Below are 14,325 nucleotides of genomic sequence, written 5' to 3'. Positions count from 1 at the left end.
GTCCGAATTATTGGACATGTCTGAAAAATTGGGGGTCTGGAACATCGGTTGTTGACTGTACAGGACACCTGTCACTAACAGAAGTAATCGGTTATGCGTGCCTGCACATGCCTGCGCACATATTCCCGCCACGGTTTTCCTTTCTTTTTTTTTTCACGTGCGGCATTGAGAAGTCTTTCCGAAGCTCTTCCTCTATAGCGGAGTCAGAAGAATGCTGGTCGGAGGCGCCGCCGCATCATTTCGCACACCGCTGAAAGCATTGTCGGAGCGCAGTATATTCGAATTAATCATCACAAATGCTTGCACGTTCGAATTACTGAGCATTTTCGCCCACTGGAATACACATGACTTTGACAGGACCACAGTGTGTCAGTTCGAACAAACCAAAATTTCAAATTAAGCATATTCGAATTAACGAGATTCAACTGTATTTAAATATCCAGCACAAATCCAAACAGAAGTGTTTCAACATGTATGCGATACATTTTAAACATAATTCTTTTCATCAGTGTAACGCACTGATGAAAAATTCTCCTGGTCCGCGACTTGTACCCGGGACCAACGCCTTTCCAGAGTAGTCTATCTACCATATGAGCTAACCAGGAGGCTAGCCGATCGCAAAGTGAGGGCGAATTAATAGACAACTCTAGGAACTGGGACACTGAAGCCCACAAGGTAAAAAAAAAAGTACATGAAAGGGAAAAAAATTGGCATCCACCCTAATTGTAGCACGAAGTTGCAAAGGAAACCCATACAGGTTTCTCAGGAAGAAAGCCTCGCAGTTGAAGAACACCTTGTAGGCCTCTGCAGAACTCATTTGCCATATTCAGTTATTTTCTTGTGTGGCTAAAATATTAAATAGTTCAATATCAGTGCTGATAGAACCATCTCCAACTGCCAGTCTACGCAACCTGCAATAGCATACGGCGACTTGAAAAGCGTTCAAGGGCTCCTTAAGCAGTGTGGATGGAATAGGGAGTGACAGGTAACAAGGCATCACAGGAAGCTCACCATCAATGTTTGTACTTGTAGACATTATCGCCAATAAGACGCGAGATCAGACGCACGGGGTAGACTGACAACTGTACTAGCAAATTATCATGGTCGGTCCCAACAGTGTCCGAAAAACCTGGCTTGCATTTCGTTCGCATAATCTGATCACTATTCTTTTTTCTACCAATATCTGTGTGTATGCTCACTATAACGAATGTCAGATACTGTACAGCTAAACGTCGATATAACGAAGTTCGTGAAATCTGCACTTTACTTTATTACATCGAAATTTTTGTTATGAAATTCGACCTTTTATGCAAATAAGCACAGTCACCGACAAATTTTTCTGACACAGAAGGAGCCGTAAAGAGATTAGAATTATCAGACGATTGAAAAGAATAAATTTCAATGACAAAAAACTTGCAGCTTGAATGAAACGCGCATTGATAGTGATAACATTGTATCACACAATTAGACGAAGTAAGGTTTGTAGTGTTATCAGTTGTACAAATTGCAATATTATTAATAGTCCCTTAGGTGCTTTATTTATTTCTACCAAAAGTCACTGTATCTTGCTTTTTTTTTTTTTCATGGCTTACTTTCAAACTTCAATCCACCGAAAACCCTTCCAAAGCTTGTTTAACCAACTTGCTTTGTGTTTTGGGAACTGAAACTTCATTTTACCTCTTTACTATGCATACATATGTACTTGTCATTGCCACAAATGGTACGGTTATTAACAAGGGAAAAATACTTTATTTTACCCTGTTTCCAAATCAACTGTTTTGTGAAGCAAAGTTCTTCACCGAAAAAGTCGGTCTCCAGACATGGAGAGGGGGAGGGGCTGTCAGCATCTACACTGCACCACTGCTGGGTCAAGTCAATGGCGTCTTCGCTTTCTGAATCATCACTTTCAGTAGAAAAAGCAATGAGAAGACTATTTTCATCCTCTTTATTCAAAGAAAAAAACCCTGGTGCATCCCTTTCACTTTCACGCACAAGCTGTCATGCGATTCCAAAAACACGATCTTCGAGCACTGATAAAGTGCTGCCATCTATCTAGTAGAAAACAAAGACTGCAATAAACTGCATCCCTCCAGCGCTGATGACATGGCTGCTATCTATGATGCAGAACACAAGAGTTAAATCAACATAGCGCAGCTTTACAGGCACTGAAAAAGTGCTTGCATCCATGTAATAAAACAAAAACTAGCGAAATAACCGCAGATTTCAAACGCTGCCACTGCAGCTGTCTATGCAGTAGAAGAAAAACTAAGTGGACGTGCCGAGGTTAGTCAAAACTGCTTTGAAAACAATATTATTGCCATTGACGATTTGAGCTCACCCAAAGCAAATTAACCAGGATTGCGCTGTTGAGCTCAGCTTGTCCAAAACACTTGAAGGAGCTAATAAAGTTAGCAAGCATGGCGCGATGTACACACAGGCATACAACAGATCTCACTCGATGACCGCAAGCACTTCCTGTCACAACACTGGCATGAGGAAGAGTGCAAACAGAAGGGAACGAACGCTTCTACTGCCTCACTGAAACTTGAGATTACGCAACCTCCAGCACTAGGTGTGCATAAAGAGAGTGCACATGCACAGTCGGTCTATGCCCTGCAATGGCTATGTGCTTGATTACCTCCCTGCTAGCGAGCATGAAGCCACCATCCTTCTTGGCATACCCTCGTACGTTTCCCTCGCGCCCACAGCACATATTGCGCGAGCACAATAGGATTTTAACACACTTTTACTTCATCATGGAACCCGACGGAAAGAGGGTCTTGTATGTAGTACTAGTATCGCTGCCCTTATCAGATGCTGCTCCACTTCAACGGCCAGTCTCTGTCACTCAGCACATGGTTTGAGAGGTGCATTCGCAAGCAGCCGCATGTAATTCAGCCATTTGACCATCTGCACCCACAGTGCTTTCCATTTATTGCGTCGCCATTTTCTTGCAGTGGCAGTGACATTCACAATATTGAAATTGCACATAAACACACTGTTATATTGAAGTTCAGAATAACAGCTGTTCTATACAAACAAGAAGTTAAAAAAAAATTACATGCATTGCTACATCGAAAATTTAATTGTATTGAAGTTTGTTGTTCCAAGATTTAACTCTAAAATGTTGGGAGGCCACAGTGCTATAAGGCCAATTAACCTCCACACACCAGCAGAGCCTCCCTCGCATTACCTCGACCAGTATCCATAAGCAACACTCCTCTCCTGCCATATCCAATACATAAGCTGAGGGCCCTACTCACGTGCTTGCTACTTCAACATACTGGAGAAAAAATATGGAAACAGGATCCCTGAAAACTTCAGCTCAATGTATTTTGTTGCTCAGCAGAGACAAAAAAGACACAATCTGAGCTACTTTTCTTAACCACCACAAGATCAACAAGCTCGGAATGCAATACGACTATAATTTCCATTTATTAGAACTATGTACAGAGATCATAGGGATGGCTATATGCATCTAAAAGTAAGCTAAATTTGTCTGCTTAAAATACAACAACACATTTTTGCAGTACTAGCTTTGTCAGTCGTAGTTAGGCATTCTGTCAATTTTTCATGAAAATAGTAAGGATTCTTTCTTTAAATGCCATTAAAATATGCCAATTATTGCTAATTTTGTAATATTGTCATTTTTCATACTTCATTACAAAATATGGTCAACGACAAATTTTTTGGACATGCCTGATAATTTGGACACCTTCACAGCACCGGCCCCATAGTCAATGTACAAGACCTCTGTAATTTTAGACGCATTGGCCCTCTCACCCAAAAACCCCGCATGTCATCATTACGTTTCACTGTTTGATTTTTCAGCTTTTTGCCATGACAGTAGGTCCGAAACTGCATTAACTGAAGTCATCACTCATCATCATCATCATCATCATCATCATCATCATCATCATCATCATCCTATTTTATGTCCACTGCAGGACAAAAGCCTCTCCCTACGATCTCCAATTACCCCTGTCCTGCGCCAACCGATTCAAACTAGCACCCGTAAATTTCCTAATTTCATTGCCTCGCCTAGTCTTCTGCAGTCCTCGACTGCACTTCCCTTCTTTTGGCACCCATTCTGTAACCCTAATCATCCATCGGTTATCTAATCTGCGCATTACATGACCTGCCCAGCTCTATATTTTTCTCTTAATGTCAATCAGAATATCGGCTATACCTGTTTGCTCGCTGATCCAAACTACTCCCTTTCTGTCTCTTAACATTATGCCTAGCATTCTTTGCTCCATCGCTCTTTGCGCGGTCCTTAACTTGTTCTCAACCTTCCTTCTCAGTCTCCAAGTTTCTGCCCCATATGTCAGCACCAATAAATACACTGATTGCACGCCTTCCTTTTCAATAATAATGGTAAGCTTCCAGCCAGGAGCTGACAATGTCTGCCGTATGCACTCCAACCCATTTTTATTCTTCTGTAAATTTACTGCCACCATACTAATTATTCCGGACCTCTGAACCAGCGCTCTCACACGTTAATCCATTGGCAGCCATAGTAGTAACGTATTGTCATTAAGCCTAGCTTCTTCAATGTTCACTATTAGGCTTCCTGCTGTTGAGTGTTGTTTTTCATTTAAAGTATTCACTGCTGTCGGCAATGGCGTCGACTCCGCCTTTGCAGAAAGCACAGCAAGGGTCTAGAGCACTGCATGATTATGGGTTCCAATAGTCAGCTTCGTCGCAGTACAGCGGTGTTAAGCTGTTAAGCATACGCAATGTATCGCAGTGAAGCATAACAACAGTGCAAAGTCACGGCACATAAAATTTGTTCCTTAATCCTCACGTCACCAGGTCCGGCCATTGTGAGCTGACAAGCGCAGAGCATACAATGCATGCTGACAATCGTGTTTGCAAAGTATTACATCACTACACACCGCGGAAAGTCTGAAATTTCAATCCAAACACCGCTTTCCCTTCCCCTCGTGGCGACCGCACTCCAAGCCGGACGGTGACGTACATGTGTCCCTACACCTACATACTTGTGTTCGCAGCGTGCTGTCAATCATTGAGACACGTGACTTCAAGAATTATTCAAGGCAACATCTGTTATTTGTGTGATCTGTTGCTTGAGTTGACGAATTGAAGTTTAGAAAAGTAATAAAACACACGAACGGAATGTCTGCCTGTTTTTTGTTTTACTTCGCACTGAAGCAAGAGAGATCCGCTTTGACTGCTTGTTCCCACAGTAGTGCAGCCATGTGCGCAGGTACCTAAACTATGCCATTTTCTACTGTGTTAAAGCGCGTCATCATGCTCTACGATCCGCTTGTGTCTGCCTCAGTATACGTGTAGCACTGAATCATACTGCTAGTCATGTGTCCTCGGGCACAGCGCACAAAATCGTGCACTGTGCGAAACGAGACAATCACAACAGCTTGCACATGACCCCGCCAGTGGAAGTGCATAGTGCCACAAAAAAAAAAAAAAGAAGCGAGGATAAAAAGAATGAAGGCAGGGACCATGAGGTATGCACCACGAGATCCTCGAGGCCCGGCATGGAAGAATGCAGGGAAGGGATGTTACTTGCGGAGGCCAGACGGGGTGAGTGGAGAGAGTGCCTCGCTTGGCAGTGGAGCTCACCTGCTGAAATCATGGGTTCATGGCACTGAAATATATCCATCTCGGCTATTAATGTGCAGATATGAAAATTTTTTGCAGCAGAACGCTCCCTAGAGGACATGTAACAACTTCCAGCATATAACCAAAATTTGATATGGGGCCTGGTGAGGAGCTATTTAAAGGGACGGACAACCAATTTGTAAAGACAGTTCCTATGACCCAACGAAAAGCTCACTCCCAGTAGTGTTTACACCTGCAGTGGTTACTTCTAAAAGCATGTGGATATCTTGTAAGCAGAATTTTTCGATCTGAGCAGCCTCTAAAAAAAGAGAAGCCCCTCCTCCAGCAACACTGAGAAGTGAAAGCGATGCCGATAGCCCGCCTCGCAAATTGTGAAAGCCACCCATTGTTCTACTTTCACAGGAGTGAGTGCAACTGCAGTTAACCACCTACATTCTGACCTTTTCAATCACTTTTGAAAATAAAAAGCACATACAATAGGTCTGCACTGTTCTACAGACCTTTTTCATATTTGTACCCCATTTTGCCCCAAGTACACGTCTACATCATGGCTTGCTGGCCCCTGGTGTCATTATTCTGTCAATAGACAAGTCAAACAAACTCATTAAAAATGTAAGTGAAGGCAGCACCGCTTTTCTACTCACTGCAAGCAAAGGCTTATCTACACATTGTAAGTTAGAAAAACTTACAAAGAAAAAAGTGTCCTGCATTTCAAAAGTAATAAATAGACCAGAAACCATGTACACTAGTAGAAGGTCACATGATAGGTCACTTATGCATCTTCATGTTTTTGCCGCATGGGACAGAAAAGGTCGCTTTTTATGACTTTTAGTGAACAATTAAAAATATAAATCCTGTTTAATGAAAAAAAAGCAGTGCTCATTTTAGCTAACGTGATAGGCTATCCTTCCATCAGCAGGGTTATCTCAATTCATGTTCTAAGCAATTGTCTGTCCCTTTAATAGTGGTACACATGCGCACCTGCCGTCTTCTGTCACAGTACAAGCACCGAACTGCATTAACAAAATTGCACTGGCAGGCCTTCAAAGCTATTTCAGATGTGGCTGTGGCAATTGCACAAATTTCTTAACAATTTTTGCAGCCCTTAGAGAGTTTGAAAAATAGGACGTTAAAATTAAATTATGGGGTTTTACGTGCCAAAACGTGCTGTAGTGGGGGACTCTGGAAATTTTGACCAGCTGGGGTTCTTTAACGTGCACCTAAATCTTAGCACGTGGGTGTTTTCGCATTGCGCCCCCATCAAAATGCAGCCGCCGTGGCCGGGATTCGATCCCGCGACCTCGTGCTCAGCAGCCAAACACCATAGCCACTAAGCAACCACGGCGAGTGAAAAATCAGACGTCGACTGTAAATAATGAGTGTAGAAGCATATTTTTTCTTTAATTTCCAGAAAAACCACTTTTAAACATTTGTGAGAAAAATTTTCAACTTCATTGCCTAACTAAAACAGCCCCACAAAGCCATAATTTGAGGATCAATGAGCACTTGCTCAAAAAGCAAAGTGTGGGCGACATAAGTCTAAATTACGGAAAAAAGGTCTGGCGCTCTACAATGTTTTAGTCTTCAAAATTGTAAAATCTGCAAGTCGCAACAATGCTCTTTCACCACTTTAAACCAATTACATTTTTTTTTCTGGAAATCCATGCTGCATGTCAAAATACACGGGTTGATTCTTTTCTACACAGACATTTGCCCACCTCATAAAATTTTCAATAAGAACAAAGAATAGTCAGGGCCCCGTAAGTCTGACGTAAGTCTCCTATGCTTTCTCTGGCATACCGTGGTCAAAAGTAGCAAAAAACTGAGTCATTCGGTTCCCCTTATTCTTCTAGCTCAGTGCATAGCAAGGCTTTCAACTTTGGCAGGCTTGATGCCTTGAGGAGTGTGCAAAGGTTTATTGGTCTGTTGCCTCTTCCCAAGTTCCTGAACTATGTGATGCTTGCAGTTGAAAAGATGTTCCACTTCTCTGCCATGGCTGCGAGTGGCACTGGCCAACACTCCCAGGAGTAGATCTAGTGCACATACACATGTACTAAACCTAAGAAAGTTTACGGGAGGACAGTCACTGGGCAGCATAGCTGAAGGGAAAAGGAGCGCATGCATTATGTGCAAGATGTGGGTTCAGCTCCCATCATCGGCAAGTTGTTTTCTCACCCACCTTTCCCTTTTCCTCGTTGTTTCTACATTTCAGTTAAAAAAAAAAAAGACAGTTCACTTCCCCCTATGCTTTTTCTGAGGCTATGATCATTGACCGTCAGCTTCATGTGATCATGACAAAAAGAATAGAGTCCCTCAGTTTTTCTTATTCTTTTTGCTCATTATAACCGGGAAGCTACAGTCAGTTAGTAGAGCAGGCCCTGCACATACCTTCAGAAAAGGCAAGTTTGGGTTGGGGTAGGCCGCACGAGCCTTGCGACAGCGCACTGCTCGCCCACGAGCTTCCCAGCATCGGCGCACAAAGCGGCCTATGTAAGGCGCCACTGGACGGCTGGCATCAAAGTCTTCCTCCGTCCACTGGTTCTCCTGCATAGATGTGGGCACTTTTTCAGCACCTCAAAGGCCGCGTTAATTCAGTACTCGTGTTCTACAACATCGATGGCAGCCATTTCGTCAGCGCTGGAGGAGCGCATTTATTGCGGCCTTTGTTGTCTTCTACATAAAGGCAGCACTTCGTAGCTGCTCAAAGACCATGTTTTTGGAATCGAGCACTTTTTTCGCCTTTTGGCAAATGTGGGACGATGGCGCCTGCACTGTTAGTGGCAATGACAAGTACATGCCTATATATGGCATTGTGAAGAAGTAAAATGTTATTTTCATGCTTAGAACACGAAACAAATTGATTGAAAATGCTTTAGAAGGATTTTCGATGAAGGTCTGAAAATTAGCATTAAAAGAAAAAACAGAAAGCAAAAATGAAGGTCACTTTTGGTCAAAATAAAACACTTAAGCCGTTAATCAGCGAGCACCATGTAAATGCCACGTGCTGCAATAAGCCATAAACTCGCCAAGCTATAGCACACAATGCCCACACACTTGGCACAAAGAACGATCGGAGCACTGCGGTGGCAGGAAAGGCAGCAGGCCACCTACTCACCATGAGCAAAGCAGGAGTTGGTAACATTGGTAAAAAATGGCATTTTGGGTAAATTGTAAAAGGACAATCTACTAATACAGGGGAAATTACTTTTCTCTTTAGTGTCCCTTGAACACTGCAAATAAGATGGTGCCTTGCCAAGTTCAAGGTTCCATTTCGCCTATAGCCTTGCACCCCGCAGAAAGGCTTGCTTGTTAGAACGCTCAACAATATCTACTTACCTGGAGATGTGTATGCTACAGAAAGGCACAATTAATGCATGTGGCTCCATCTGGTCTTGTCTGACCTATTGCTGCGTTGGCTGTTGAAGAAAGGCCACTCAGCACTCTAGGAATGTCTTAGCAGACCCTACAGACACAACAAGGCGCTATACTACAGCTACACAGGTCACCGATGCCACTTTCAAGTTAACTCTTTCAAGCAGTCCTTTCCACCTGTCACCATTAAAGGTTGGAATGAACTACCCAATTTCATTGTCAATGAACACATCCCATCAGCATTTAAACAGTTAGTTACCATTAATTACACCTGTTACATCTTGCATTACCTATGTATAACCTTATGTAAGTGCACTGCAATATGTAAATTTTGTGTTCACATTTTGTAGCCTAACATTATCCTTTTTGTTGCTTCCCATACTACTTCTTGTGATACATACACTGCGGCAATTTTCTGAATGTTTCCAAATACTGAAGAACTGCTTTGACAGTTACAGCTGCTAGTATTTAATTGCTAGAGATAACACAGATTCCAAGTAAATATGCATAAATTCCTTTCATGGTGATTAGAGTAAGTGAAAATTTGTTCTGTGAGTACCAGGTATGAAACACCATACGGTTATGGGTTAAGGCAGGGTTGCGCAGCTCAAATCCAGCGAGGGCCAAAACGAACTTCTCTGGTAGCCACATGGGCCGCAATTTTATAGGGACAGGTTGCATCTTTTGCTAGCAGAAAGGCAGACTGTTTAGTGTTATTCGGTGGAAGCATATAGGGCAAGCGCATGCTCGATTCAATTGTAGACGCTGCACCAACAGCATGGTCTTGGTGTGGGCAACTTTTTCATTGATTGCGCTCCTGATCTACTCCCGACAAGGGCTACTACGACACCACACCCTTCTTTTTTCAGGTTCATTTCGTGCCCTCTGTTTGGCGTCAACATCGGCATTTTCCTCGTAATTGCCGCACCAGTACACTATCAATGTCTAAACTCGACTGCAGTCCACATGCGGTTCGCAGGCCCTATGCTGAGCAGCCCTGGGTTAAGGATTGAATAAATCCCGAGGATCATGATTGCCGACCCTTGACAGGCTGTAATGCGCTGATGAAGACGAGGTAAATGTAGTAGACTGAATGGATTGGTGAACCTCCTTTTTGGCCATGCCAAGGGTTTGCCAATATGATACCTACAATGTCGTCTGTGCAAGCTGTCTATTGGTGCCAATGCATAGGCAAATTTATTTAGTATTACACACTGCAGTCTAAACTGGTCCAAGCAAGACGGCCAACAAAGATTAAAGAAATCTGCATTTTAGAGAAAAAATGGTGGCATGAGAAAGAAAGAAAAAACTATCAGACAAAACTGATCAGCGTCTATTCACACAGTGTGTCAGAATGTTCAGTTAGGTCATTCCAATCGTATAGAGAAGGTCGCAAGAAGGGAAATTTACAAATATTAGTTCTGGCAATATATGGGGTTAGCAAGTGTATTTTGAAGTGTAGTATAGGTCTTATAGACAATGGGGAAAGGTACAATGTGTGACCAATAGCTTATTTGCAATAAAAGCAAGCTCAAAAAGTTCAAAACGATGCCTTGCTCTTCTCAATTCAAGTAGTTCAGTGTTGTTAGTATTGATGAGTTCAGTACAAGAATCAGTGTACTTAAATTCGGAACAGACAGGCCTGACATTTTCTCGCTGAATCCTTTAGAGTTTCTTGACTAAGTTTAGTTAAGGAAGCAGTAGACAGATGTAAATAACCTCATAAGCAGCACCACCCAAGGAAGTTTTTCTTCTCTCTTCCTCCGCTGGGCTCTTCTTTGGTGTTTTCGTTTGTTCTCAGCTTTTCCTAAGCCATGTTCTCTGCTTCGGTATTCTGGGGCTAAAGATGCTGGATGTCAATAATTTGGACTGAATTTAACTGCAGACAGACATTAGCGGTTACACTGAGTATACAGTAAACAAGGAAAACGAGTTCACATTAACGAATTCGGCTGAGCAAAGGCCTCGGGGCAGTCCGTCGCTCCAATCAGGCACTTGATAAGATCGTTCTGTTGTCTCTCAAGTCTCAGACCACACTGCCCGCTCAGCTGCGCACATTCTCACCCCCAGCCGCGGGACCATGTGTCTGGGTTACATAACTCACACCAGCAGTGGCTGCCACTCAAACCACCCCAGCTGCCCGCGCAGCCTCGGCCTAACCCAAGCACTCCCCAAAGACTCCCTTCTCCACATGCCGCTACAGCAGCATGCTGCGTAATTTATGGCGCTCACCAGAACCAGTATGCAAGAACCCCTGCCACTCCCATTTTTCCCCGAACAACGTCTGGCCACCGCCTTCCCAAAGCAGGCATTCTCTGGAAGCGGCCCGGGTGGAAGCCAACAGCACAACATTGCAATGCAACAGATACACAAACACAGAGTGAACCCAAGAGAAGACGAGCAAGCACATACTTCAACAAAACAAAAAGAATGCATACACGAGTTTAACCAATGCGATCATTCACAATGGCCTTACAACCCACCTGGGAATCTTCAGGGAAGTTGCCACCACCTCCCTCATCATAGTCATCGGCAAAGAAGTCGTGCAGGAACTCCGACCCAAAGGAGGCCGATGAGGACGACGCTGCCCCCACTCCGGCTGGTGGCTGCTGGTGCTGCAGCGCCTGACTGTTTTCAAGGACACGGTGCAGCAGTGGCCGCAGTGTCTCCATCTTTTGTGACAGCACAAGCAGCGATGACTCCAGGGCTTCCAGGCGGGTCTCCGTTGACGGAGAAGCAGCACGACGTTGCGTTGACATGGCAGCTCTTTTTTTGTCCTCTCAAAGTTTGGGTGCCTTAAATTACAAAATAGGAAATGCAAAAATGCCTCGTAAATGAAAAGGGAGTGTACATTAACTGGTAGAACACCTAGCAGCATCACTTTACATAAAGCTGACCCTTAAATTCCAAGCCTGCAGCAAGTTACTGTAGTCTGACTTTATACCTAAAGTCCTTCATTTTTGGGTTGTTCTTTTTAAATTTGGAAAGTTAAAATTGCCTGCTAATTTTACGAAGGAAGACCAGGGTAGAATCTGGGTATTTGTTGACTTGTAGCCTAAAGATAACAACATTCCTGGTAAATTTCACGAACTTATCACAGTTAAAGGTATCCTATAGGCAAATGTTTCATTTTAACAATCAATATCATTCACAGGAACATACCGAATGTTTTTTTAGAAAATATATAATTTTTGAAAATTGCCTGTGGCAGGCAGCACAATTTTAGTATTTCAGTTGGATTACTTGAAGAGGTGGAATTTACTTGCATGAGAAATTGAAATGCATATTGGACTAATTAACAAAAATTCCTTCTTCAACTTTTTATTTGATTACCTTGTGAAACATATTGCAATTTGCAGATTGCATCTATCGAGTTCGCAAAGTAAAGTCACTTGGAACCAATTTTCAGGATGACAGCAGTTTCCAGATATTTATTCCCCGAGTGTGCAACGAAATAAATGGGCATTCCAGTTACTTTCATGTTTCGACGCTTAAAACAGCGGTTTGTTAAAAAAGTATGTAGAATACAGTAATCAATTTTTACCGCAAGTTTCACAGTGCATATCTGAAAACATGTGCTATCCTTGGTATTCATTCGAAGTGGATATGCCTTGCAAACTCACAGGCTACACTCACTAATTGCAATATGTGCCATAAAATATTTTAAAGAACAATCAGTAAATTCTTGTTAAATATTTTATTGTGCATTTCAATTTCTCGTGCAAGTAATGTCCACCTATGAGTAATCAAACTTGAGGACTACAATTGCGTTATCTGCCACAGGTGATTTTTTAAATTCTGTATGATCTAAAGAAAAACACCCCATACACTGACAAGGAGAGTTGCTCACAGTTTATGTGGCAAACTTATGTGAATGTTTGTAGGAATGCATCATTTGCCCTTTTTAAACAAACCTCGAACAAAAACAAGTGAGAGGTATGCTTGGCACTCTTGCTCAATTCGTTCTCTGCCCTTTTTTAATGAAAGAAAACCACACAGTCATGCTTTGGAAAAGGTGGGTTGCTTGTAATCACAAGCCCCTGTTAACGTACGTTATCCTTTGCATTTTTAGCGTTGTGTCAGTCAGACATGTCAGGGCTTTGACCATACCTAACATCCTCCCAGCATAGCATACCAACCAACATTCGCAATGTAAGTGCTAACTATCTAAACATAGTCAAATAAGTTCACGCGCTAGCATGCATGCTGCCCGGAAGTGACAGCACGAACCAGAGAATGACAGAAGAGCCACACATATATAACACGTATTCTTACTTTGCTTAAACAAAATTGAAAGTAGCAAACGACATCGAACGCAATTTTTTCTCCACAATGCGTCATCTTTAGCTTCGGCCACCTGTTATGAATATGAGCACCAAGTCGAGCCACACAAAAAATGCATGCGCTAGATACGCTGCCGTCTACACCAGTTAGTTTTCAAATTGTTGCGGCAAGCACCGACTGGGCTACATTCTAATACACAAACTTCGTCAAAAGACAACCAGCGCCAGACTACTGGGGCAAGCCAAAATGTAGAATATCGTTTGCTCGACTTGACAGGGCTCTTCTACTATTCAGCGCGCGTTTGACATGGAATAATCAGCGTGACAAAGAGCAGTACGCGATTGAAAATGTAGAAAACCGAAAGAAACGCCCATGCTGGTACGCCAGAGACGCCGCGCACGTTTGCCCAAAATCGCACATGAGACCATTTACGACGCAAAATAACCAAAGTTCGTGAACGTAGTTTGCGTGAGTGGACAAATTTTAAGACAAGAGTAAAGCTTCGTCAAGGTTACTTTTCTCGTAAATATTAGCAAAAATTTTCGCCTATGCAAAAGTTCAACGACTGTACAGGTGCAGTCGCAAAGTCATATTGGTGGGAAGTGTTAGCGAACATTTCTTACACCGGCTGGGTCGTGCTGCAATAAAGGGCCAGAGATCCTCGTGATTGCATTCAATCTTTTCTTGCGCAGCATGCCACGTGAATTACGGTGAAAGAAAAAAAATGGCAAAGCTAGTGAGAAACTGTTTAGATGGCTGTACGAAGCTCCCACAAATTGTCAAACGACGTGTGGAGCGTTATGAAGAGCGCAAGTTCACTTACCAATGGTAAAGATGCAAGCGCGACAGTGAATAACGAAAAGCAAATGGAAACGGGAGCACGTGAGCTTGTTACTTCCAGTAGATGAGTAGAATGGCCTGTAGTGAGTGACGGAGTACGTGTATATTTCGCTCCCTCTTGAGCAAAACTACAAGGGCACGATCTGAGAAGAAAATAAAGCTACAAACCAAAACCAGCCAAAACTGTCAGCTGTAAGGTGGAGAGCGCGTAATCTTCCTCACACT

At 42.9% G+C, this 14,325-nt stretch overlaps 1 protein-coding gene across 3 annotated transcripts in view; it reads right to left on the bottom strand.

Moving 5' to 3' along the window:
• LOC142572821 (uncharacterized) overlaps window positions 1-14,289 on the bottom strand; it is a 36,091-nt gene extending 21,802 nt beyond the window's left edge. Inside the window, exons 1-3 of one of the 3 annotated variants that reach the window (XM_075682199.1) lie at window positions 14,269-14,289; window positions 11,460-11,771; window positions 7,993-8,148 (exon numbers count right to left, since the gene is read on the bottom strand). In XM_075682199.1, coding sequence (XP_075538314.1) covers window positions 7,993-8,148; window positions 11,460-11,735 — 432 coding nt within the window. In that variant the 5' untranslated portion in view covers window positions 11,736-11,771; window positions 14,269-14,289. The other 2 variants (XM_075682197.1, XM_075682198.1) reach the window with 2 other exon arrangements.
• Between the last annotated feature and the right edge of the window lie 36 nt (window positions 14,290-14,325).

This window comes from Dermacentor variabilis, chromosome 2 (genome assembly GCF_050947875.1).
Source record: "Dermacentor variabilis isolate Ectoservices chromosome 2, ASM5094787v1, whole genome shotgun sequence".
Lineage (NCBI taxonomy): Eukaryota > Metazoa > Arthropoda > Arachnida > Ixodida > Ixodidae > Dermacentor > Dermacentor variabilis.
Note: the sequence above shows the minus strand (reverse complement) of the source record. Positions and strands in the feature narration are given on the sequence as shown.